Source organism: Bos indicus, chromosome 22 (genome assembly GCF_029378745.1).
Source record: "Bos indicus isolate NIAB-ARS_2022 breed Sahiwal x Tharparkar chromosome 22, NIAB-ARS_B.indTharparkar_mat_pri_1.0, whole genome shotgun sequence".
Taxonomy (NCBI): domain Eukaryota; kingdom Metazoa; phylum Chordata; class Mammalia; order Artiodactyla; family Bovidae; genus Bos; species Bos indicus.
In genome coordinates this window covers 51,848,742-51,873,473 of record NC_091781.1, presented here as the reverse complement: position 1 = coordinate 51,873,473, position 24,732 = coordinate 51,848,742, and the positions used below count along the sequence as shown (strand labels likewise).

At 52.8% G+C, this 24,732-nt stretch overlaps 1 protein-coding gene across 12 annotated transcripts in view; it reads left to right on the top strand.

Annotated features, from left to right (window-relative positions):
* The window catches only part of DHX30 (DExH-box helicase 30), a 28,321-nt gene that overhangs the window by 3,194 nt on the left and 395 nt on the right, over positions 1-24,732 (top strand). For 5 of the 12 annotated variants that reach the window (XM_070776773.1, XM_070776775.1, XM_070776777.1 and 2 more), the window contains 20 exons: positions 685-739; positions 5,271-5,366; positions 7,176-7,300; positions 12,277-12,407; positions 13,040-13,150; positions 17,308-17,609; positions 18,079-18,199; positions 18,907-19,056; positions 20,736-20,888; positions 21,168-22,004; positions 22,228-22,303; positions 22,390-22,494; positions 22,756-22,931; positions 23,127-23,333; positions 23,416-23,497; positions 23,568-23,761; positions 23,883-24,042; positions 24,144-24,301; positions 24,393-24,496; positions 24,569-24,708. In XM_070776773.1, the coding sequence (XP_070632874.1) occupies positions 685-739; positions 5,271-5,366; positions 7,176-7,300; positions 12,277-12,407; positions 13,040-13,150; positions 17,308-17,609; positions 18,079-18,199; positions 18,907-19,056; positions 20,736-20,888; positions 21,168-22,004; positions 22,228-22,303; positions 22,390-22,494; positions 22,756-22,931; positions 23,127-23,333; positions 23,416-23,497; positions 23,568-23,761; positions 23,883-24,042; positions 24,144-24,301; positions 24,393-24,496; positions 24,569-24,708 (3,483 nt within the window). Of the gene's footprint in view, positions 1-684; positions 740-5,270; positions 5,367-6,452; positions 6,482-7,175; positions 7,301-10,184; positions 10,407-12,276; positions 12,408-13,039; positions 13,151-17,307; positions 17,610-18,078; positions 18,200-18,906; positions 19,057-20,735; positions 20,889-21,167; positions 22,005-22,227; positions 22,304-22,389; positions 22,495-22,755; positions 22,932-23,126; positions 23,334-23,415; positions 23,498-23,567; positions 23,762-23,882; positions 24,043-24,143; positions 24,302-24,392; positions 24,497-24,568; positions 24,709-24,732 lie in introns of those variants that run through there. The other 7 variants (XM_019984732.2, XM_019984734.2, XM_070776780.1 and 4 more) reach the window with 4 other exon arrangements.

Here is a 24,732-nt window from a genome sequence, read left to right as displayed (position 1 = left end):
TAAGTGTGGAGTTGGAGTGTTTTTTAAAACAAAAGTGTTAAGCCAGAGGTGTTATTTTATGTCCATGCATGTTTTTAAGTCTCTAGGTATATTCCTAGTTAAATGTACTAATGAGCAAAATGCAGCAGAGTTTTTGGCCAGCAGTTGAACTTTAACTTAACATTTGTTATTTCATAGAGATCCTGCCTTGAAAAGCTTTTTGTTTTGAATCACTCTTTGATACTGTCAGTCAAGTCCCATTCCTCGGGGCTTGACTAGGTTTTCTAAAAGCCCAGTACACCAGTTTGTCCGTAAGGCCGTCATCAGTCCCATTTCCTGATGCCATATGAGAAAAGGGGTCATGTAGGATTTCCTTTCTTCCCACATGTCCCAGGATAACTGCAAGTATTGTGATGAGGTGGAAATCCGTGTCTCTCATGATGAAATCATCCCCTTCTGTTTAGGAGGGATCATGGAGTTTAGGACAGAGAAAAGAAGGAAGCTCTCAATTAGAAGCAAAGACATGTAATTACTTAATAGTGGAGGTGGCCCTTCCATCCTTAAGACTGGAAGCAGTTGGGGCTCACTAGTGAAGAGCTTCATTTTTCTTGTTTTGTACAGTGCTCTCTGTGTTACTGAAGTCTGCTCTGTGGTTCCTGAACCGAGAATGTTAAGCACTTTTTTTTCGGCCCTCCTTCTTCTTAGGATTCCAGCTTTCCCTCCTGGCCAGAAATGTTCAGCCTGGACTCATTCAGAAAAGGTAAGAGTGTGACTGCACTTGTGGCCTCAGGCCTGTCTTCCCTGTGATGGGCAGCTGTGAAGCCTGTGAAAATCCCTCTGGTGCATATCCGCCACTTACTGAAATCCACCTTTTTTTCTAGGCCAATGTTTTACACCATTTCCTCTGTGAACCTTTCTTAATTCTATCAACCACAAACAATCTCTGCTTTCTGATTTCCTCAGCACCACCTCTGTACTTTCTCACGCATCCTCTGTCTGAATTACTCATTGCCTCACTAGATTAGAAGCTCCCTGAGACCTGGGCCTGTTGAGCTCTTTTATCATCCATAGTACTTGGCATAGCGTTTTGCACATAATAGACCTCAGTAAAAGCTGGTGGAAGTGGACTGAGTCATCGTTTTGTATTAGTGGTTAGAGAAATTGCTGCAAGACTTGAAATCAGTGCCCTGCAGCAGCTGGGGTGAGAGAGTTGCATAAGTAGCAGCAGAGTTGAGCCATGGCAGGGCGAGAGGACAGTGTCCAAGAGCTTCTTATAGAAAGTGGTATAGCTTGTGAAGATTCAAGGCACCAGATTGCAAAGGCATTGTATATCTTAGACAGGAGCATGACTTTTCTCCTTTAAGGGAGTAAGGAGTAAAATGTCACCTGTATTAAAGCTGACCATGAGCCTCCTATCTGTACATATTTGACAAATAAATGAGAACCGTAACAGAGCATCTGTAACTGCTGATGAAAAAGATCCTCCTAATTGTGTCTCCTCTCCGACTTGTGTCCCTGGAAGCCTGGAAAACCTTGGCTAGGTGGTGCCCTCTGTTGCCCACTGAATGGGGCCAAAAGGAGGCTGGATGTTCCAGATCTCAGAGCCACCTCTTCCTGTCTCCTTGTTTGTTTTCAGCCACTCCATCTGTTTTCATACTTCAGGAAAAAACTAATTTTTGTCTTCCTCGTTGTGTTGGTTAACTGTGTCTAATAGGAAAACACTGAACTTGAGATGAGCGTGGACAGCACATTTTGAGCTGAAAATTAAGTGCATTTAATTGCTCTGTGTTTATCTCCTCATCAGTGGGTGTATGGGTTCTCTCCTGGTGGGAGTGTCTGAATTAACAATACTGATTTCTTAAAGAGATGGACAGCCCAATAAAATTAGAGTCCTCGTCCTCCTCACTGTGATAGGGAAATGGTACCAGGTGAGAGAGTTTCGGGGCAAAATTCCTTTCTAGCCTTTTTGACTTCACTTTCTAGGCTGGAAATGGATTTGTTCAAGAGGTTTTCCATCGGGGATGACACTGTTAGCACTCGTCTTAGTGGGAGGCAGCAGAACCTGACTGAGCCAAAGCTACCGACCCTGTTGCCCAACGTACATCACACTTATGTATCTCACTGGCCGAGGAGGCTTAGGTGGAGACCAAGCCTCGCTGTGCCTCCTTCTTCACCATCTAAGTGGTCATAGGGTTGTTCTAAGGATCAGATGAGTTAATATGTATAAAGAGCTTAGAACAGTGCCTGACACCTGGTAAATTCACAAATCCATGGTATTAAGTAGTTTGAGGACATAATAATCAGACACAGTCTGAATTTGGGGCCTTGCTTTCCACACAGTTTAGTATTTTTACCAAGAGTTGTCTTATGCTTGAAGGTCTTCAGGAAAACCATTAATCAGAAAGAGTCACTTATTTGAATATTTTCCTTCAGGCAAACCTATCTTTTCATGGCTGTAAGGCTGAATGCCTTCTCCTGTCTTCTGAATGTGGCTCTCATTTTTAGTTTGCATCATGACCTTGACAGTTGGTCATGACGGGCTTCCCAGCTGGCACTGGTGGTAAAGAACCCACCTGCTAATGCAGGAGATGAAAGAGACACAGTTTTGATTCCTGGGTTGGGAAGATCCCCCACAGAAGAGCATGGCAACCCACTCCCAGTATTCTTGCCTGGGAAATCCCATGGACAGAGAAGCCTGGCGGGCTACAGTCCACGGGGTCGCAAAGAGTCGGACATGATTGAGCGACTTAGCACACACACACCCAGCCTTGCGATGCTCGTTGTATAGCACTTCTTTATCTCCTAGGCAGTTTCTCTGTGTTTCTTTGTTCCTTGTGGTGAAATTATGAGCTCTCTAGGGCATTATGAATCTTGAGAGAAAATGTTAACATGGTATAAAGCTTGAGTCAAACTGGCTAGGGTTCCAATTTGGTCCCCATTAACACTAACGAGGTGTTAACTTACCTGTTTCCCTACCTTTAGGGGTGCAGTGAAGATAGAGGTGGGTTGGCAGGCATTTGATAAATGTAAGTTGATCTATTTGGGGTAACAGCCATACAGCTCATGTTTTTCTGGAGAGTGACAGCCTAGCTTCAATACGCACTGTGCTGTATGGCTGCAAAATTGAGGACCTGCTATGTACAAGCCACTAGCGTGGAGATAGGTGTGTTTCAGAGATGATTTTTGGTACTTAGGGGTTTATGTTCTCGATGGGCTAGGCCTTTGTATGGTTCTGAAGGTAATGGCCCTAGCAGTTCCCTGTAGCATTATAGACAGTGGCCCGCTGGGTCTTGTGGCTACCATCTTTCCTATTGTGTAATTAAACAAAGCTGCCAACGTCTGCCAACTAGAAAACTTGTGTGCCTGGTAACTAACCTGTTATTACCTTTGCCAGCATCTTAACAGTTTTCTTGTCTCAGCTGTAACGCCATCAGAAGCAGGCCATAAAGAGCAAGCCGAGTCTTTCTTTTACAGTCCACACAAAACTTTGAAAAATACCATATCAACCTCAAGAATGTGCAATTTTCCTCCAGCTCCAGTGGTCAGAAGAGGGCTCTGTGATTTTGTTGTGGAATTGTAACAACCTTCCCCCAGTTACTGGAAATGCTTAATGGAATAAAATAATCATCAAATCACTTATTCTTTTTTTTTCCCCAAGCCAGCACCCTTGGATATGAATGAAGACCTTCCTCAATCTGGAAAGGAAAGATTCAGTTTACAACCTTAGCTTCAAGGCAGAGCCAGAATTAATTCCAAGATAAACCTTGATCTTAGGCACTTGGTTCCAGAAGTAACAGCATTTCCGCTGTAACACCACCTGTGTTTTCCACAAAATCACACACCTATATATAATGTTTTAAGAGGGCTTACGGCAGAAATAGAGTTGAGGCAATACACTGGCAATATGACCAGGATATGACAAAACTGTCATGGGCGACTGGGAAGAAGCTTTGGCCCACCGAGGCAGGCGGCTTAGTGTGATGCTGAAAACCTACAAGGAGCCTTCTAAGAGAGCAGAGTGGCAGCTGCTGAGACAGCGCCGGCGGAGGCGGAGCCCTGAGCCCTGCGGGGCTGCCCTGAAGCAGAGAGTGCTGCTGGGAATGTGGGGGAGGGGACCCTGAGTGCAAGTCAGCGCTTCCCCCAACACTGTACTATGAAAAAGATTTCAGAAATACTGAAATGTTGAAGCAATTGTATAGTGAGCACCCGTGTGTCTACCACCTCGATCCCCTACAGGCATTGACTTTAATTTTAAAAAAAATAAAGCTGAAGGGGCTTTTACTTTTCCTGTTGAAAATGATCATTCCACTCCCACCTTTCAGTTCCTTTGCCTTAGCAGAATTAGATTTGAACCAAAGGTTCTTACGTTTCACTGATGTCATTCCCCCATATTTGCCAATCATATATGAGCTAATTTGCATGATAGAAAGGGGCATCATTTTTGCACTGTGGGCTGTTTCTCAAGTGTGTATAGAGTGTGTGACTGTCTCTCCCTGTTCCTCTCCTCCCTCATTTATTGTAGCAAAACCTGTGGGGCAGAGAGCTCCTGCACCTTTCTCCCCAGACCAGTGTTCTCTGATATTGTCACCACTTAGGTGGTTTTAAAGACCTTACACCTTCCTTAGCCATAGATTTCCACCTTCCCATGGAATGCTCAGTGAGCATTTTAATTTTAGTTCGTGTATATCAAAATTTTGGAACTTCCTAAAAATGTACTTTATAGATCACGGATGGGTAGTATTTGGTCTCCAAGTGAATGGAAATATTTGGAATGGTAAATCATTAACTTCAAGAAAGAGAAGACTAGAAAGTGTGGATCTGATACTGGCTCTTGCAGAGGACACCAGGAGTCAAGTAGCCCCTTCCCTCCCCAATTTGTAGAGAGAGAGAGTAATTGGGGATCCGGTGGCTCATGTGGGGAGCCTATGGCAGATGCAGGGATAGTTTCCATAAGTGGAAGAGCCCGGCCGATTTGCTTGGTACCGTGAGACTGTGGAGAAGCTTATGGGATGGGCATTGCACTCACGGAGGGTAGCTGGAAGAACTGGGACACTGTGAGAGCTTTGAGAGCCAAGGGGGAACTGAGGCTGTCATGTATCGCGTCTGTATCTATAAAACAACTACCTTCTTTCTGAGCGGTATTGGCACTGTTTCTCAGAACCTGTGACTGGCTCCACGTGCTGTCCTGTTGCCCAGAGCTCCTCCCGGGTGCTCTGGGGTGAGTCATTGCAGGGGTCTGTAACGGTGAGGGGTGAGACCTCGTCACCCTGATGCCCTCTCTCTTTCCCCAGATCGGGCCCAACACAGGCAGCGTCAGTGCAAACTTCCCCCACCCCGTCTTCCACCCATGTGTGTCAACCCTGCCCCTGGAGGGACCATCTCTCGAGGTAAGGGAGGAGCCATGTCTCCAGCACCAGCTGGGTCCAGGGCCTGCGGGGAGGCGGGCGGCACAGGGAGCCTGGGTGCCAGGGCCATAGGCCTCTGGAAAGGGAGCGAGGAGGAGCGGGGTTAGCAGAGCTCTTGCTGCCCTCAGGGAGACATCATTTGGAAAGGTCTGGGTTATTTCATGATGCTCGGCCACTTGGCTTAGACCCTACTGTCTCACTGGGCCTCCTCGTGTGACCAGGGACAAAGCCTAGGCTCCGCCTGGGTGTCTGGCTCCAGGGCGGGGACGCAGAGGGCTTGGACCTTCTAGGCAGTCTCGGCTCAGGTCTCAGAAGACGCAGGGCACTTGTAGCAGGGCCAAAGCAGGGAGCCCGACTCGACCCAGTGCCCTCCATCTGGAGGCTTTGGGGACACCTGACATCACCATCCTATCTCCTCTGGCGCCTCAAAGCACTTTACTGACATTCAGCTCTGCCTCCCGGGCTGTTTGGCAAGGTAGGCTCTCCCTTTGACTGGGGAGAATGTCAGAGCCCCCAGACAGGTGGCCGCTCACCTCAGCCCACTGGCACCCAGGGCAGGGCCAGTCATAGGACCCAGGGAAGCGTCTCTGCCTGCGAGTGTCTCTTCTCTTCCCTCAGACTCAAATCTTCTCCACCTCTGCTGAGACCAGTGCTCCTGGCCCACAGCTCTCTTCCCAACTCCATTGGCTGCCTGTCTCCGCTCCCTCAGGTTTTTAGTGGAAGAACACTATGACAGTTCCTAGAGTCTTTGCCTTCTGTGAAGACAGCATGTCTACTTGAGGCTCTGTCTGTAAAGTGCTTTGAAGGTCAAGAGCTCAGGAAGGGTGCGGGGAGCGCCCAGCGCCTCCGGTTCTGCAGCACACGCTGCTCTGCACCCACACGGTTTGTACACGCGCTGCCCCCCTGCTGCGGTGGCCCTGACACAGACAGCAGCATAGAAATCAGTCCTTTCGGCCCCTCTGCCCGTTTGACTTAGGTATTAAAGAAATGCCACCCCCTACCGTTGCCAAAACGAGAGTTGATTGCCCTTTTTTCTTTCTTTCTTAAAATGCCCTGTAACTCGAAAAGGCTGAACGTTAACATTTCCAACATGGCAGGTGAGTGGCTCTGAGAGTGTCAGATGTGCTTTGGCTAAGCTTACAGATGGTTAGCCGGGATTAACCAGGCAGCATGACTAGGCAGTGCCTCCTGGAGCACACGCAGAGGAGAAGGCCACTGCTCTTGGGAGCGGCAGCTGCCCTGCACTGTCGCCCTGCAGGAACAGACACCCCCACCCCCGTGCCTGATTGTCTTCTCACAGCTGCGTCTCCAGAAGGCATTTGGGTGTGTGCATTTTTGCCTTCCCTTTCTCTCTTTTTAAGCTTTGAAGGGTGCTTGCCTCTGTTCCTTTGTGACGGGAGCAACAAGCCCGTAGACCACGTGACTCTTGGACCTTTCTGCCATGCTCTCTGATTCCCTAGAGGCTTTGCTGGTACCTCTGAAGAAGGAAGTGCGGGGCAGAAACAGTCTCTCTGGTATTCAAATGAGAGACTAGTGCTTGAAAAATGGTGGCCACTGAAAGAGGTTACAGTGCCCATCTGAGTCAGATTTGAAATTGGAAAAAAAATATCACCTCCTTTCCCAATCTACCCCTGACTCGACCACCAACCTCTTACCAAGGCCTTGTTCCAAAGTCAAGGGTGAATAAATTAAGAACCTTGCCCCGTCCCCTCCCCTGGGAATCTTTCCCACCACACAGATCTGAGATGTAGAGCGCTGGAAAGTGACATGGAATAACTCACCTTCTGGCAGGATCCCGGAGACCACGGTACTGGTCCGTCCATTCCCTGGTGTAGACGTGTCACCTCTTGGAGTGGTGGTTTGCCTCAGGGGACCTTGTGGCTTTACATACATTGCTGGGAAACCTGTGAGAATGGGTAAGGTGGTCAGGGTGGTCCCCCAGCCCCTGTAGGTCCCATTACCTTTCTTGTTGCCAATTTCTTGCCATTTGAGTGTCCATAAAATATCAAACTCTGACTAGGTGGACAGAACATTGACCCTGGTTTTTACGGATATCAGTGGCCCCTCTGCTTTCCCTCCAGAAGTTTTCTGGTCTGCCCGAAGTAGACTGTCTTCGGCTTCCTCCTGTTGCATTTTCCTGGGGCCACCAAAGTTTAGAATCCTCAAATCCCCCTCCTGCATATTCAGCAGATTTTTAACCTTAAGTGCATGCTGCTAGATGTCACTATTTAGCACTTTGAGTACCCGATGTTGTGCTTGATCCAGAAGTGATGGAGAGCTCTCTGAGCCAATAAACCCTTCCGTTTTTCAGAACTTCCCTCCTTTTCCACAGGCAGAGGAGTCAACTTTTTCTCCCCAATGAATGGACAGTAGAAGAGAAGGCTTAATGTTGGTGGAAAGGAACAGGGGCATGCCTGAACCCCCTTTAATTTTCTTCAAGGTCCTCTAAAGCAGGAGTTGGCAAACTTTCTTTAAGTCAGAGAGTACACGTTCCAGTCTTTGCAGACCATATGGTCTCTCGTGCAGCTACTTAACTCTGCCATGATATCACGAAAGCACTAATAGATACTACAGGAACGAGTGAGCTATGTTCCAATAAAGCTTCATTTATAACAACAGGCGGTGGGTAGGTTTGGTCTGCAGATTACAGTTTGGCCACCCCTCCTCTAGACTAATGAAGAGATCACAGAACCAGAGGGGTTTCAAGACCTGGTCTAAGAGTTGCCTTCATTTTGGAAAAAGCAGTGAAGTTTGTGGAGGTGAAATATTTCCTCAAGGTGACACTAGCTATTAGAACCCAGATGGAGAAAATGAAATAGGAAAAGAGGGCAGAGAGCTTACCAGAGAAGGAGCTAGTTGGTTGGCATCCATCACCTGACCTTTTTTTTTTTTTTACATGAAATCTCCCACATTTGTTTGAGATATGTTTTGTAAAATAGATAAAACAGTATGATGAATCCCTGTGTACCTGGCTTGAACAATGAACAAGCTCATGGCTGATCTTCCTTTCCACTTTGTGCCCTTTGGAAGCTAATCCATGAAATCATAGCATTTCAACCTTAGCTTAAGTGACTGTCAGAGCAGAGTGCTATTCTGAGGGTTTCCTAAAACACAGGATGGGCCCAGGCCCTACTTTCCAGGTGACGTCTAAGCTGTTGCCTCCTTCAGCTTTCAAATACCATAGTTTTCAAACTTTGGCCTCAGCTGCTGCCGCCACTCCCTGACTTACTAAGCTTCTGGATTCTTTTGAGGGAATTTGGGCTGCTAACAATCCTTGAAAACTACTACTGAAGCTGGGTGGATGCCTTAGCTTTTGGCAAATTAAAGTGCCGCTTGGCCACGTTCAAAGCTCTGGTAGCATCATTTTCTGCTCCAAGGGTCTTGCCGTTCCTAGATGGATCATAACGACAGGCCGTGGGTGGGGGTAGAGGGGTTTGACACAGATGGTGATGTCCCTTTATGAGGTCAACCATCGGTGCCAGGGCCACCTTCCCTTTTTCCTGCTTTTATGGTTAAACACTGAGGAGGGGAGGGAGGAACAAGAGTTATAGCTGCCCCATTCTGCCCTGGATCTGCTTCCGAGGGCCCTGTCTCCCATCGTCTCAGACCTCAGAGGGCAGAGGCGTCTCTGTCAGAGCACTCTGCAAATCCCTGTTCCAAACATCCCCATTTTATCTTAACCACAGCCACACCAAGTGAGTAGAGCAGGTTCGTCCTCATTTTCCCCAGTGATAAAATGGCCCAAGGTTCACAGCTGGCAAGTGGTAGACTTGGAACTGAGCCCAGGTGTTAGGACTTAAATCCCATGTTCTTGTCATAGGCCAGCGGTTCTGAGTGTGACCCCAGACCGGCAACCTGAGTATTATCTGGAAACTCGTTAAAAATGCAGGTCTTGGACCCCGCTCCAGAGCTAATGACCAAGAAACTGTGGAGGGTGGCTCTCAGTAACATTTCAACAAGCTCTTGAGGGGATCCTGGGAATCTTATCTAGAATTATAAAACAAACAACAAACAACTCCCACCCCCACCACAGCTTCCTCCGGCTGCACTGCTAACCTCTTACAAAGGCCTCCTTCCAAGGGACCGAGACCCTTAGGCCCTTGCTGTCACTGCCCCAACATGCAGATTCAGTCTGATGCTGCTCAGTGCGGGAAGAGGCAGAAGAGGCATGAGCCTGGCTAGAACCCTGGGGGGACGGTTTGGAGGCAGAATCCCATCTGGCTTTCACACACGTGCGGAACAGCAGCAGCTTCAGACTTTCACTGCTGCATCAGCTCAGTTCTTGGGCGCAGGGTGTTTTTCACCTTTGACTCCTGTTCTGGAGATTCATTCTGGTTTGCTAATATTCAAGAGGTCTTCCATGTCCTGCTTCCAGATTCTTCACTAGTTGTAAGCCATTAAATGAGGTGGATGTGCCCCAGCTTAGCAGTAATCACTATCTTACAGTCCGCCTGCTGGAGTGCAAGCCAATTTGCCAGGGCACGTAGAAGCGATCTACCAGCACTGGGTAGGACCCAGAGGGAACTTCTACTTCATTTCTTTGGGTGGACATTGAGCTAAGGCCTGTAGTGTTTCCCGGACAACCCCACTCTCTCTTCCGGCCTTCAAATGACAAGTCTGTGGGTTTGGATTTACAAGGGGTGTGATTTCGGCAGAATCCCAGACAGATCCAGTCAGCCCACCGGTCAACTGGAGTGTGATGTCGGCTCGGTCCCGGGTCCTCCCGTCCGGCAGGGGGCGCGCGGGCCCGAACCTCCCGTTCCTGCCCTTCTGCCCGGTCCCTGCCCGGCTCCGGAGTCGCGGGGGCGGGCGGGAGCGAGATGGCTACCGCCAGGAGACTCATGGCGCTGGCCGCCGGCGTCTCTCCGCGCCTGCGGCCATTGGGTCCCCGCGCCATCGGGCGACAGGGAGGCCCGCGTGGCCTCTCGACAGGCTGCTCCCGCCCCGACCGGACCCAGGAGGCCGCCGAGGCCGAGGCGGCCCCCGGCGAGCCTGGGGAAGGCGATGGAAGCGTGGTGAACGGTGAGGGCAGTGGCGGGGGCAGCCAGGCTGCGACGCCCTTGATTCCTGGGGATGGCAGAGCTAGGGGCGCGGGCCGGGGTCGGGCCCTCTTCGGTATGGCTGAGACAGCCATTCAGTGGCGGGCCGCAGCCCAACTGTTGTAAAACTCAGTGTGGTTCAGGTCCAAATGGACCCCAAGCGCAGAGGTCTGGGACTGGAGCGCCTGCACCTGGCAACAGTAGGTGAGAGGTGCGTACCACGAGGGAGCTGGGGAAAACAGGTAAACGTCCAGGTCCTGCCAGGTCGGTGGTCTAGGGTTAGAGCATCACGGGTAAGCACATCCTTCCCGTTGTAAGAAAAGGGAAAGCTCAGTATACATCTGGGACTTTAAGATCTGAAATAGAGACAGAATGATTGCTCAAAGTTGATCCCAGCGCTTGCCTTCTGAATAGGGCAGGAAATGAAACTAGTTAGAGCACCCCTGCCGATCAAGGATGGACAGAGAGTGTGCTGGCCTCTGCCTCTTTATAGAGTTAGAGTGGGTACCACTGCACATCTATATTATATGTGTGTCTAGTGGGCTACTTAAAGTTAGGCCCTGCTGTGAGATGGAAGCCCTTTGAGTCTGCTTACATACTGTTTCTTGGCTACTTGATTCTCAGTAGCTTTAAGAATTATCCTTCAGAAGGAGATAGGGCCAGGCAGAATCTTCCCTCTTGGCCAGTTGACAGGGGAGTCTGCTCCAGGGAAACAGTTTGAACCCAGGCAGCAGAGTTACAGCAGAGCTTAAACGTGGAAGAACGTTTTCAGGACACAGAGACTTCCCCAACACCACAGCCACTCTCAAGTGTCCTGTGGGGATCAGTGTGCAGGGCTGTGAAGACGTTCCCCATGTGACTTATGATTGATGCGCACCGGTACACACACACACACACACATATACACACACACACACACACACACACAGGCGCTATAAAAAATATTTTTTGGAGCTGAATTATAGGCCAGAGACTGTGGGTGGAGAATGAAAAAGCTTTCCATCTCCTTTGACCCTGCATCTCTTGAAGGTCCACTCTGGTGCTTTGGGCCTCTTCCTTCTGTTTTCAGCCACTCAACACGATTCTTCATGGTCTCTCTAAGTCCTGTGTTTGGCACAAGCTGCCTCTAGGTGGACATCTCACCCATTTGTGCTCTGGAATTGATCCAGAGTGCAAGTAAACAAATGTAAGGTATCGCTCATGATGTTTGATGCATCCTGCCTCCACTTGGTTCACTGCGGTGAACTCCTGGGAGGACCAGCTCATGCCTGTGGCTCAGCTCTGGAGGTCTCTAATCAATGTCCCTACACATAATCTGGATGAAAGGGGAGGCCTTTTCCAGGGCGCTGAGGTGTGATTGAGAACTGCGGCTTGATGTTCAGACTCTGCAGGCATTCCTCCCTTTTGTGTATCTGTTGTTTTAGGGGCCTTGCATTGTCTTGATCTCCAGTGTGTGTGCGTGTGTATGTATGTGTGTGTGATTGGTTTGTTTGTTTTTTTTCCTGTTCAGTGCTTTCTTTCAGACATCAGATTATGGGGGGTTGCTGCCATGTAGGCTTCTATAGCTAATGTATGAAGTCAGGAGCTTGGGTGAGGAAGAGGATGCTGGCTGGTTCCCCTCTGGTGTTTGGGGGATTGACCCTTGTCTTTAACAAGGAGATGATTGTCCAGTGGGTCTAGGTCCACTGTCCTCTGTAAACCCTGAAGCCTTTTGCCCGTCCTTTTTAAGATGCTCCTGGGTGGTTTGGGGTTGCGAGCCAACATCCTCAGTATCCAGCCCAGGGTTGCCCTGAAACATACCCCACAGAGTTTAAAGCAACACAACTATAATGCTTTTGTCCTTGTTTTCTTAGCTTCTAGGGACCTATTAAAAGAGTTTCCACAGCCCAAAAATCTTCTCAACAGTGTGATTGGAAGAGCCCTTGGCATCTCACACGCAAAAGACAAATTGGTCTACGTGCATACAAATGGACCGAAGAAAAAGGTATGGTGGCAGGGAAACACGTTGGTCTGAGTCTCAGGAAGGAAACCAGCTGCCCTTTTCTCCCCCAGGTTTCTCGTCAGGGAGGCCACAGTGTAGGTTTTTTGAATTGCGAATGGTCAGCAGTGAATCTCAGAACGAAGCTAGGTCTGGAGCAGAGTCTGGTTTAGGGAAAGGAAACACGGGCAAGTGAAGCGAGACGCTCTCTCGTCTTGTGTGAGACAGGCCACTGCAGTGGGCCCTGGCATTGGTCCCTCTTCAACTTCCTGGAACTGTAGAGGTTAGAGTTGATGATGATTCCTGCTCCCAGAGTCTTGTAGGTCCTGGGACCAGGAAGCATGCAGGCAAACCATTCTGAACGAAGATTTTTAAGAATAAGGGTGGGTCCCACCTTGCCCTCTGACTGGAACATGGCACTTTGAAGAAGCAAAGCAACTTGAGGTGGGACAGTGGCTTGAGGGGGGAAGGGGGGTCCTCGAGCCTTCCAGGGAGCTAATGATGGGGTCGGGGTTCTGTCTTGCACCCAGCCCTGCTGCTATGAGGTCTGCAGCTTTCCTGTGGATTCTCCATGTGATTTGTAATACCTTTGTAGACCAGAGAGGCAAGGGTTCTGATTTCTCTCTTCTTTTTCTCAGAAAGTCACCCTCCACATAAAGTGGCCCAAGAGCGTTGAGGTAGAAGGCTATGGCAGCAAGAAGATCGACGCCGAGAGGCAGGCTGCAGCCGCGGCCTGCCAGCTGTTCAAGGTGACCCTCCCCTCATGAAAACCACGCAGACCTTCCTCCTGGGAGCTTCTCGCAGTAATGGTCTTCCTGGGGCCAGATGCTCCTGGGTTTAGGATGGCAGAGTGTTCAACTGCTCAACCTCCTGAGCCCTTTTCATCGTGTGGTTCCTTTTTGCTTCAGCCGTTGAGGGAACAGATGGATATTACTTTCTTGCCACTGTAGTTACTTACTTTCTGTGGTTTCAGAAACCACGGCGAAGAACCTCTTTGTGGAGAGCACTCCCTCTGTACAAACAGACTTCTATCTTGGCTTCTGTTCTCTCCCTGTTATTTCATATAGGTTTTTCCTTGTGGCCGCATAGTCCTCTTGCTTACAATGAAAGAATAATAGTCATTTCTCTATCACTTCCCACTGATTGGACATGGGTTGCTTTGAGTTTTTGGCCAGGCAGCAGTTACTACATCTTCACAGTTGCTCCCAGTCTTTCTTTCCCTCGCTAACTGACTCCCTTCATGGCTGTGCCATCCTTGGATCTTCCTCACATTCCCTGGTCTTTGGTCTGCCAGGGACAAAGCTGTATTCCTTCAGCTTCTCTCCCGCTCACAGTCTGCAGAGTTCATTGTCCTGCTTCCTTCCTGGATCTGAGGAGGAAAGTCCCTCTTCCTATCCTGGGTCTCCATACAGCCCTTCTCTTTTCTCTCTCCCCTCTCTGCATCTTCTCCATCCCATCTTTTACCCTTTTATTTCATTTTCCAATCCTTCCTCATCTGATTCTTTTCTGTAGGCATCAAAACTTCAGTGTTGGGTAATTCCCTGGCGGTCCAGTGGTTAGGACACTGCGCTTTCACTGCCGAGGCACAGGTTCGATCCCTGGTTGGGGAACTGGGATCCTGCAAGCAGTAGGGAGGCTTAGCCAAAAAAAAAAGTCTTCAGTGTTCCGATCGCTTCCCCCAGCCCTGCTTCCCCGCACACAGCTCTCCATGCTTGTGGTCTGCTCCACTCGAGCGCTGCAGCCCTTCCTATGGTCCTGGTTCCCTTCACATCCATGTGGTGTTTGATGGTGATTGTCGGCTGACTGGGGCAGCTTCGCCAGCACCGAGCCTCTCCCCAGGCCTCGCTCTGCTTGAATGTCCTGTGGCTTCGGCCCCGTGGGGCATCTTTCTCAGCTGATGGGTGTGCCTGCTCTCCTTTGCTCTGGCTCATTTCAAGCTCCTCTTCGTCTCCCACTCTCTGTAAATGTCTCCTTTTCTGTACTCCTTCCCCCAGTGGATCCTATCTCTCTCAGAAGTTCAACCATCCTTTCTTTGTTTAATGTCTTGGAAGTTGCCATCCCTTATTGAGTGCTCTACCTCAGGGATTCTCAGTTAGAGGGGATTTTGCCCCCTAGGGGACACTTCATAAGGTCTAGAGACATGTTTGGCGGCCACAAAAAGAGGAATGCTGCTGGTATAAGGCCAGGGATACTTCTAGATGTCCTGTAACACACAGGACAGCCCGCTACAACAAGGAATTACCTAGCCCCAAATGTCACTGGGCTTCCCTGGTAGCTCAGATGAGCTACCTGCCTGCAAAGAATCTGCCTGCAATGTGGGAGACCTGAGTTCAGTCTCTGGGTTGGGAAGATCCCCTGGAGGAGGGCATGGCAACCCACTCCAATATTCTTGCCTGGAGAATCCCCATGGACAGAGGAGCCTTGTAGGCTTCACTCCATGGCGTCCCAAAGCGTCAGATACGACTGAGCAATTAAGCTCAAATGTCAGTAGTGCCGAGGGGCAGAGGTGCTTTTCTACCTGAATGTGAAAGGTGCTTTAAACCGAGACCATGCTCAGCAAGCTGTGCTCACATTCCTCCCCAGCCTGTTCTCTCTCCTCTGTCTGTGCTCGTAGTCTTGTTTGTTTGTATGTTTAATTGTGGGTAAAAAGTTTACTCTCTCAACCACTTTTAAGTGTACGGTTCAGTAATACTAAGCACAGCCACGTTGTTGATGAACCAGTCTCTAGAACTTCATCCGCTTGCAAAACTGAATCTCTGCACCCGATAAACAACTGTTCATCCTAGTCCCTTCCCCAGCCCCTGGCAGCCACTGCAGCAGCTGATGGGAAAACCTGAACAAACTTTTTGGCCAACCCAGTTCTTTCTGTTTCTGTGAATTTGACTACTACTCATATAAGTGAAATTTGTAACTGCCTTATTTCACTTAATGTCCTCAAGTTTCATCCATGTTGTAGCAAGGGTCGGAATTTCTGTGTTTTTAAAGGCTGCTATGTTCTATTGTATGTATATATGCGTTTTGTGTATGCGTTCATCCGTTGATGGACTCTGGGGTCCACCTTTTGGCCAGCGTGAATAATGCCGCAGTGAACTTAGGTGTACAAATACCCCTTCAAGACTCTGCTCTTAACCCCCAGAATTGGAATTGCTAGATGATATGGTAATTCTTAATTCTTTGAGGAACTGCCATAGTGTTTCCATAGTGATGGCAGTACTGTGCCTCCCCCAGCAGGGCACTGGTGTTCCAGCGTCTCCACGTCCTCAACACACTTCCTAGGTGTCTCCAGTAGGAGTCTTGACTGATCTGTGGGTGCTGGAATGACACACTGAGCCTGCCTTTAGGAATAGTCCCCAGCAGCGGCGGCAGGGTCAGGCAAGCCCAGAGACGGGGACCCCGAACAGGCGCGGATGCAGGTCGCAGCAGCGCAGAAGCTTTTCTCTGGGGTGTTACAGAGCTGCAGAGCACAGTGGAGGGTCCGATGGAGGCAGGAGGAAGAGAGGGGGGTGGGGAAGCGCGAGCGCACAGAAGGAGCCCCTGGGAGGGAGGCAGGCCGTGGAGGGAGCAGGCTGGGAGTGAGTGGGAGGCAGGGAGGAAGAGCATGCTGTCGTCCTGGGGAAGGCCAAGGGAGAGGGTGTTGCGTGTGTTTTCCGTATAATCAGACAGTCTGTGTAAACAGTGAGGCAGAAGCGCGAAAGCTGAGGCGGGGCCAGGCATCCATGCCCCCTGCCCCAGGCGGCTTGTGGCTTTCCTCCGTGCGGGTGTGCGTGGCGTGCCCTTTTCCTGTCTTCTGTCACAGCATCTCACTAGAATCCTCGTGTGTTCCTCCGTAGAGATCTGACAGTTTGGTCAAGGGCCCAAAGAGTCCGTCCACGCTTTAATTGGAGTTACGTTACATGGCTTACTTTAGGCGGCTTTGCTCTCCTTGGGCAAAAACATTTCATCACAGGAACGCCCTCCATTTGTGTCCTTTTACCAAGTTCTATACCTTTTTAAAAACATATGTATACATGGTCACTGTTGCTGTTTTGAGTAGGCTTTACCTGATGCCATTTTAAGTTACAGCTGGTTCTTTCAGAAACCTGAGGGGAGAGTTTTCAGAAGGGTGGTCACTCCTCAGCCTGTTGGGAGTCAGGCGGGGCTGAAGCCACCCTGTGGAGCGGCGCCTGGATCCTGGCGCCCGCCGTCCACATCACGTCTGAAGCCTCTTTACTCACCTGCGGCTCACCTCTCTTGTCTTTGCCACTCACAACTTGAGCTTTTTAACCTCGTGCTCTAGCCTCTTGCTTACTGCTTTGTTCCTCAAACTCTGGTTTTCTGCGCTTCTCTTGACGCAGAGCTGCTTGAGGGTAGGGACCGGGTGTCCCTCGCTTGGTGCTCAGAGTGCCAGGCGTGTTGCTTTGTCCACGTTAGAGACTTGGCAGGTGTCTTATTTAATTTTCTCTAGAAGAGAATGTTTTAAAATATTTTTCTATAAGTGGCTTTAAAAACATTCGGTGTTAATTCTAGAACAGGTTCCCAGTGCGGGATTCTTGTTTCAGAGGTGTATCTGTTTCACGACGTAGGCGGCGTATTTCCTAGCCACGCCACTCACTGGAGCTTTCTAGATCACTTTGTGGATGCATCTGCTTCCTGTTGCCCCATGGGGTTTTTAATGGGGATTTTTCTTTAGTTTCTTGGTCTTTTGTCTAACAGATGTAAGAATTTACCCTGTCATTTTCATCCGTTGATGCTAGACAGGTTAAGTGCTCTCTCTGTGCCCAGTTCTGGGCCAGGCCTGAGGTGAGCAGACTGGTGAAAAAGCATGGCTTTCACACACAAAGGACCTGCGGGGTAACTGGGCAGGTTCCGAACAGCCTGTGGTGTAAGGGTGCTAAGGGCCCTCACAGCGCCCCCCTTTTTCCCCTAGGGCTGGGGTCTGCTGGGTCCCCGGAACGAGCTGTTTGATGCAGCCAAATACCGTGTGCTAGCCGATCGCTTTGGCTCTCCGGCTGACAGCTGGTGGCGCCCAGAACCCACCATGCCACCCACTTCCTGGCGGCAGCTGAATCCTGAGAGCATCCGGCCAGGGGGACCTGGGGGCCTGTCCCGCTCCTTGGGTCGGGAGGAAGAGGAGGATGAGGAGGAAGAACTAGAAGAAGGGACCATCGATGTCACTGAATTTCTGTCTATGACCCAGCAGGACTCCCACGCCCCACTCAGGGATTCCAGGTACAGCCAGGGGCAAGGGAGGCCGGGGAAACGGGCTGCGCCTTGACGTGGGTGGGGGCATATTCCCTGGAGCCTTCTCTGAGATGGGAGACCCCTGCCCTGCGCCTCAGTCAGTGTCTCCATTCTCGGTATGTCTGCCTCTTTGGGGACCGCCAGCTGTGGCTGTGTGCCCTGGCTGGGCTCTTGCAAGACAGCAGCGTAGGCCTTCCCTCCAGCTCACACTTGAGCCCTTCAGAGCCCCGGCAGCTGCTCTGCCTGCCCCCTGCTCTCGCTCTCCTGTGTGTCTGGAGGAATTGAGGGCACGCCCTGTGTGCTGTGTGTCTGTGAGAGGACCACAGGCCAAGTGGAGATGCCCCCACCTCCTGGCTGCCCACTGCAGTGATGCTGTGTCCGAGCCCCTGGGTTTCAGAGCAGGTGAAACTGGCTTGGGAAGAGAGCGCTTTTTCACCTAAACCTTTGGTCCTCTCAGGGGGGGTTCCTTTGAAATGACAGATGACGACAGTGCTATTAGGGCTCTGACCCAGTTTCCACTTCCCAAGAACCTTCTGGCCAAGGTGATTCAGATAGCAACATCCTCCTCCACAGCCAAGGTGAGCTGGGTCTCCTGAAAGCGTGTGTGAGTGGGGAGCCGGCTTGCTCAAGTCTGGGTTTGCCCAAGATCAGGTTGGGAGGGAGACTTAGGTCTGTGGGAGGCCTTAGACGCCCGTTCCCTTAGCCCAGCCTGCGCCAGCTGGGGGAGCTTGAGGTCCTCGGAGGCAGGACGGAAGTCAGGACACTTGAGCCCGGGATGGGGCTGGGGACTGTAGGAGTGGAGACCCCAGGTCTGTTCAAGGGGTGCGGGCACCGATGGAGGCTTGGGAGCGGGTGGCTGACTTGCTGAGGTTTTCCTCTTCACTGCCGGGCTGAGGGGCTTTGGTTACTCAGAGCTTCTCTCCAGGCGCAAGGCCTTTTTGTTCCCCCAGGACGTGCTTGGCTCTTAGCTTGCGTTGGCAGCTTCCACCCACAGCTGCCATCACACCTGTGTGCCTTGACAGTGCTGAGAGGGCAGTGGGCTAGGAGGGCAGGCAGTGGCGTTGCCCAGATGCCGTCTCCTCCTGTAAACCATGCTGAGCGAGATCCTGGAACTGCGGCCCCACGGGGCTGTCTTCTGCCTGTTCAGTGGCACTTCTTTTGTGGCTGATGTTTGGTACCTGCTCAGATCGGGGTTAAATCCGTATCTGGGTTCCTCAGCATTCAGAGAACACTTAGAAGTTCTCATTCCCTGCCGCCTTGTAACCCCCTCTCGCCCTTTGTGTAGAACCTCATGCAGTTCCACACCGTGGGCACCAAGACCAAGCTGTCCACCCTCACCCTGCTCTGGCCCTGTCCCATGACCTTCGTGGCCAAGGGGCGTCGCAAAGCAGAGGCAGAGAATAAAGCGGCAGCCTTGGCTTGTAAGAAACTGAAGGTGAGTGCGGAAGGGTCCCTGGTGTGATGCATGAGGTGTCTTGGAGCTCCCTGCTACCCTTGGCAAATGGTCCACTTTTCCAGGAAATGAAAATCCACCTTTGCCAGGCTTTTGGAGTAGCTGGTGTCCCAGCCTTGTGTGTCAGGCTCTGGGGGCGCTGTTTCCAGGGCTTCTCTGCACTTCCTGCAGAGGGGCTTTGCTGTGAGCTCAGCCTTTTCAGCACTGTGGGCTGGAGCCCGGGTGAATGCAGGAGGAGACATGCTCATCTCTCTGAATGGTGTGGAGCTGGAGAAATGGTGTCTCTCTTGGGGGCCAGGCTTGGTGTCGAGAAAGATCTTGGTAACTTGGGCTTTGTGGCCAATATGAACAGTGTGACTTCACACGGGATGCAGACTGAGGGGACCAACAATCAGGCGAAGGCAGTGTGGCTTACAGCCAGCAGTCGTTTTGAAGCGGCTCTGAAGATGAGATGAATCCCCAGTCGTGGGTGTTATTGAACCCAGTGGAGGTCTGGTTTGCGGACTAAGAGGAAAGACACCGTGTTTTACTCCAAATGGACAGAAACCTGTGGTACATGTTTGGCTCTGAGAACTGAATATCATATATGACTGATGGGGAGAGGTAGCGAGATTTGGAGAACTGAAGAGGGATGGGGTCGGGGAAGTGGTGAGAGAGAGTGGCTGTGTTGTTACCTGTGGCTCAAGAGGACAGAAATAGGGCTAACTGGGAGGACTTTGAGGAAGTCTGTATTTTAACCTGATAAAAACAGTGATGAGAAGATGACCCAAGCATGGTAGACACCTGTCTCAGGAAGGAGCAAGCTTCCCAGGGGCAGCCATGTTCGGCGGGCAATCCTCAGAGCCTGGGAAAGGACAGGGCCTCTCCTGCAGCAGGGTGGGCACCTCTTTTGTTCCTGGGACTCGGAGGCTAGAGGAAGGTGATTGGTCCCTGCAGGGGAAGACTTCCTTAGAAGTGCAGAATCTGGATATGACAGAGTATGGGGGAAACGGCTGGCTTTCCAATGTGTTGGAATGCTTTGTCTTTCCTCTGGGGAGGTGGTTTCGGGTATATGCGGAAATAAAACAACAGTTTCCCTTCCAGTGGCTTATTTTACCAAGTTGTATAAGTAGATACTTACAGGAATTTCCATGTACATTTGTGTGATGAACTGGGTATCATGCAGGGGTAGGAGGTGGTGTGGCAGTTGGACTTGAAAGATTGGTGGGGGGTTGGGATGGTGGCTTTGGTGCGCAGAGAAAGCGGAGGAGCTTGCAGGCCATGTTATGGGGTGGTTAAGGGCCTGGCCCACCTGGCCCAGAGGTCTGTGTTGGGAATTCATGGACATGAGACTGGGCTGTTGTGGGGGCCCCTGTTGCTCAGGGGCACAGACCTGGCCAGCTGGGGGCTGTGATTAATACTCAGACACGTCAGGTCTTACTTTCCTTGAATTGTTTTTAACTTTTTTTGGTGGAGACTTAACATTTTCCTGGTTCCTAATTTCTTGCTCCTGTACCATGTCAGTCCAAACCCAAAAATCTCTTAGAAAAGAGGTTGCTCTGGGGTGGGGCGGGATGGGGGGAGTAGAGGTTGCTTTGCAGGACTTCTCTGGAGCTGCCGAGCAGGTCTGGGCCAGTTCTGGGGAGCGGGCCCTAGACGGAGCCATCCGTGTCCTTCTGCAGAGCCTGGGACTGGTGGACCGGAACAACGAGCCGCTCACCCACGCCATGTATAACTTGGCCTCCTTGCGAGAGCTGGGTGAGACCCAGCGCCGGCCGTGTACCATCCAGGTGCCTGAGCCCATCCTCCGCAAGATCGAGACCTTCCTTAACCATGTAAGAGAATCCCCACGTTCCCCCTCACCTGCCCACAGCCTCCACCTGCAGTAGGCGACAGTGACCCCCTGCTTCCCCACTGGGGTGGAGCCTGGGAGCACCCTGGTCCCGAGCCGTCCAGTCTTGCCCACAGATGTCCCAGGGTAGTTAGGGACTGAGTCCTGCTCGGCAGGTTGGACCACAGCCTCTGGTCGAGGTGTGAATTGTGGAGGGACTGGCTGTGGGTAAAGGAGGAGGGATTCTTCTTCATCATTTCATCTGCCTCTCCTGTCCCCCCAGTACCCCGTGGAGAGTTCGTGGATCTCCTCAGAGCTCCGGCTGCAGGGTGAGGACATCCTGCCCTTGGGCAAGGACTCGGGGCCCCTGAGTGACCCCATCACAGGCAAGCCCTACGTGCCGCTGTCAGAAGCGGAGGAGCTGCGTCTGAGCCAGAGTCTGCTGGAGCTGTGGCGGCGGCGAGGGCCAGTCTGGCAGGAGGCACCCCAGCTCCCCGTGGACCCTCATCGGGACACCATCCTCAATGCCATCGAGCAGCACCCAGTGGTGGTCATTGCTGGGGACACGGGCTGTGGGAAGACCACGCGCATCCCCCAGCTGCTACTGGAGCGCTACGTGACCGAGGGCCGCGGTGCGCGCTGCAACGTGATCATCACCCAGCCCCGCCGCATCTCGGCCGTGTCTGTGGCGCAGCGCGTCAGCCATGAACTGGGCCCTTCCCTGCGCCGGAACGTAGGCTTCCAGGTGCGGTTGGAAAGCAAGCCTCCGGCCCGAGGAGGGGCCCTGCTGTTCTGCACGGTGGGCATCCTGCTGCGGAAGCTGCAGAGCAACCCCAGCCTGGAGGGCGTGAGCCACGTGGTCGTGGACGAGGTGCACGAGCGAGACGTGAACACGGACTTCCTGCTGATCCTGCTCAAGGGCCTGCAGCGGCTCAACCCGGCTCTGCGCTTGGTGCTCATGAGCGCCACTGGCGACAACGAGCGTTTCTCCCGCTACTTTGGTGGCTGCCCTGTCATCAAGGTCCCCGGCTTCATGTACCCCGTCAAGGAGCACTACCTGGAGGACATCCTGGCCAAGCTGGGCAAGCACCAGTACCCGCACCGGCACCGGCACCACGAGGTGAGGGGTACGCCCACCCTGCCCCACTGTGGCTCCTGGCCTGTCCTCCCAGACTCCCCTTCTTCCCTGCTAGAAATGGCAAAGATCGGGCCTGCCTGACAAGGGTGTGGTGAGGGTTGGAGGTGAGGTGTCACGTGCCTTGGCCTCACCGAGTCGCGGTGGCTGTGTCCTATGCACGATCCCTGGCCCCGGGACTGTGACTGGCCTCTCTTCCCCACCGCAGTCTGAGGATGAATGCGCTCTCGATTTGGACCTCGTGACTGATCTGGTTCTGCACATCGATGCCCGCGGGGAACCAGGTGGGTGCTTTCTTCTGTCCCCCAGGCCTACCCTGCCCTCCATCTGCCAGGAGCCACTGGCTCATGCCTGAAGGGCCCCTTTACAGGTGGGATCCTCTGCTTCCTGCCGGGCTGGCAAGAGATCAAAGGAGTCCAGCAACGCCTCCAGGAGGCCCTGGGCATGCACGAGAGCAAGTACCTCATTCTGCCAGGTGAGAGCATGTCAGCGAGGATGGTGGCCCCTACACCAGGCCTGCCCTCTGTCCCAGGGACTGACTCGCCTTGGGCTCAGGGTCTTGGGTTTGTCATCAGGCCACACTACTTTTTACCGGGTTGGTGACCTCTACTGGGCATATTACGAATCTGGACTTCAGTTTCATCAAAATAGGGTCAAAATTCTTGCCTGCCCTTTATGGGGAGGATTTGGCGGAGGTGGTGCGTGCCCATGACCACTGTGTTCTCGCTGCCACCAGTGCACTCCAACATCCCGATGATGGACCAGAAGGCCATATTCCAGCAGCCTCCCATTGGGGTACGCAAGATCGTCTTGGCCACCAACATCGCCGAGACGTCCATTACGATCAATGACATCGTGCACGTGGTGGACAGCGGTCTGCACAAGGAGGAACGCTACGACCTGAAGACCAAGGTGGTTCCTCTCACGGCCTGGCGCCAGCCCAGGTCTACCCCGGGCCTGTGTGTCTGGAAAGGGCTGCACTCGTGGGGTCTCAGTGTCCTTGCGGGAGGGCCATCGAGGGGTCGAGTGGGATGAAGGCCAGGCCTGGGGGAGCGTGGAGGAAGGCCTCTGGCATGTGTGTGGCTGCTCACAGGCCCCCTTCCCCAGGTTTCCTGCCTGGAGACCGTGTGGGTGTCACGAGCCAATGTGATCCAGCGCCGGGGCCGGGCGGGCCGCTGCCAGTCTGGCTTTGCCTACCACCTCTTCCCGCGGAGCCGGCTGGAGAAGATGGCTCCTTTCCAAGTGCCAGAGATCCTGCGCACACCCCTGGAGAACCTGGTGCTGCAGGCCAAGATCCACATGCCAGAGAAGACGGTGCGGCAGGGGTGGGTGGGGGGCCTGGGGGTGCGCAGATGGGGTGCAGGCTGACGGAGGCTCTGCCTCGTTCACGCTGTAGGCAGTGGAGTTCCTCTCCAAGGCCGTAGACAGTCCAAACATCAAGGCGGTGGACGAGGCCGTGATCTTGCTCCAGGAGATTGGTGAGTGGGGCACGGCTGGGCCAGGCTGCCGAGTGGCTCTCAAGGGCAGGACTGACCGCTGAGCTTGCAGGGGTTCTGGACCAGCGGGAGTACCTGACCACCCTGGGGCAGCGCCTGGCCCACATCTCCACTGACCCGCGGCTGGCCAAGGCCATCGTGCTGGCTGCCATCTTCCGTTGCCTGCACCCGCTGTTAGTGGTCGTCTCGTGCCTCACCCGGGACCCCTTCAGCAGCAGCCTGCAGAACCGGGCGGAGGTGGACAAGGTCAGACCCGGTGCCTGCACCTGGCCCTCCTCTCCCCGTTCCAGCCCTCCGCTGCCTTCTGTCCCGAGGTGGCCTCCTCTGGTCCCTGCCCTGTGACCCCGGCACCCTCCCCCCATCCCAGGTGAAAGCACTATTGAGCCACGACAGCGGCAGTGACCACCTGGCCTTCGTGCGGGCGGTGTCGGGCTGGGAGGAGGTGCTGCGCTGGCAGGATCGCAGCTCCCGTGAGAACTACCTGGAGGAGAACCTGCTCTACGCACCCAGCCTGCGCTTCATCCACGGTCAGCGGGCCCCACGCTGCCCTGAGCCCTCTGCCCCTCCCACTTGGACTGGGCCAGTGTGGTGAGGGGGCCCTAGGCTCACCCCAACTTTGCCTCCCCAGGACTCATCAAGCAGTTCTCAGAGAACATTTATGAGGCTTTCCTGGTTGGGAAGCCCTCGGACTGCACCCTGGCCTCTGCCCAGTGCAACGAGTACAGTGAGGAGGAGGAGCTGGTGAAGGGGGTGCTGATGGCGGGTCTCTACCCCAACCTCATCCAGGTGCTGCCTCGGGGCAGGGGCACCAGGCTGCGGTTTCTTCCCATCTCGGCTCCTTGCCCAACCCACCCACCTTTTCCCTTCACCCCTGCAGGTGAGGCAGGGCAAGGTGACCCGGCAGGGCAAGTTCAAGCCCAACAGTGTCACGTACAGGACCAAATCCGGCAACATCTTGCTGCACAAGTCGACCATTAACAGGTGGGGACTGTCAGGTGGAGCGGGGCGGCGGGGGTGGCTCAGGAGGGGCCTCACCCAGCCCTTTGTTCCCAGGGAGGCCACCCGGCTGCGGAGCCGATGGCTGACGTATTTCATGGCTGTCAAGTCCAACGGCAGCGTCTTCGTCCGGGACTCCTCCCAGGTGCACCCGCTAGCCGTGCTGCTGCTGACCGACGGGGACGTCCACATCCGTGGTGGGTACCTGCACCCTGCTCCGC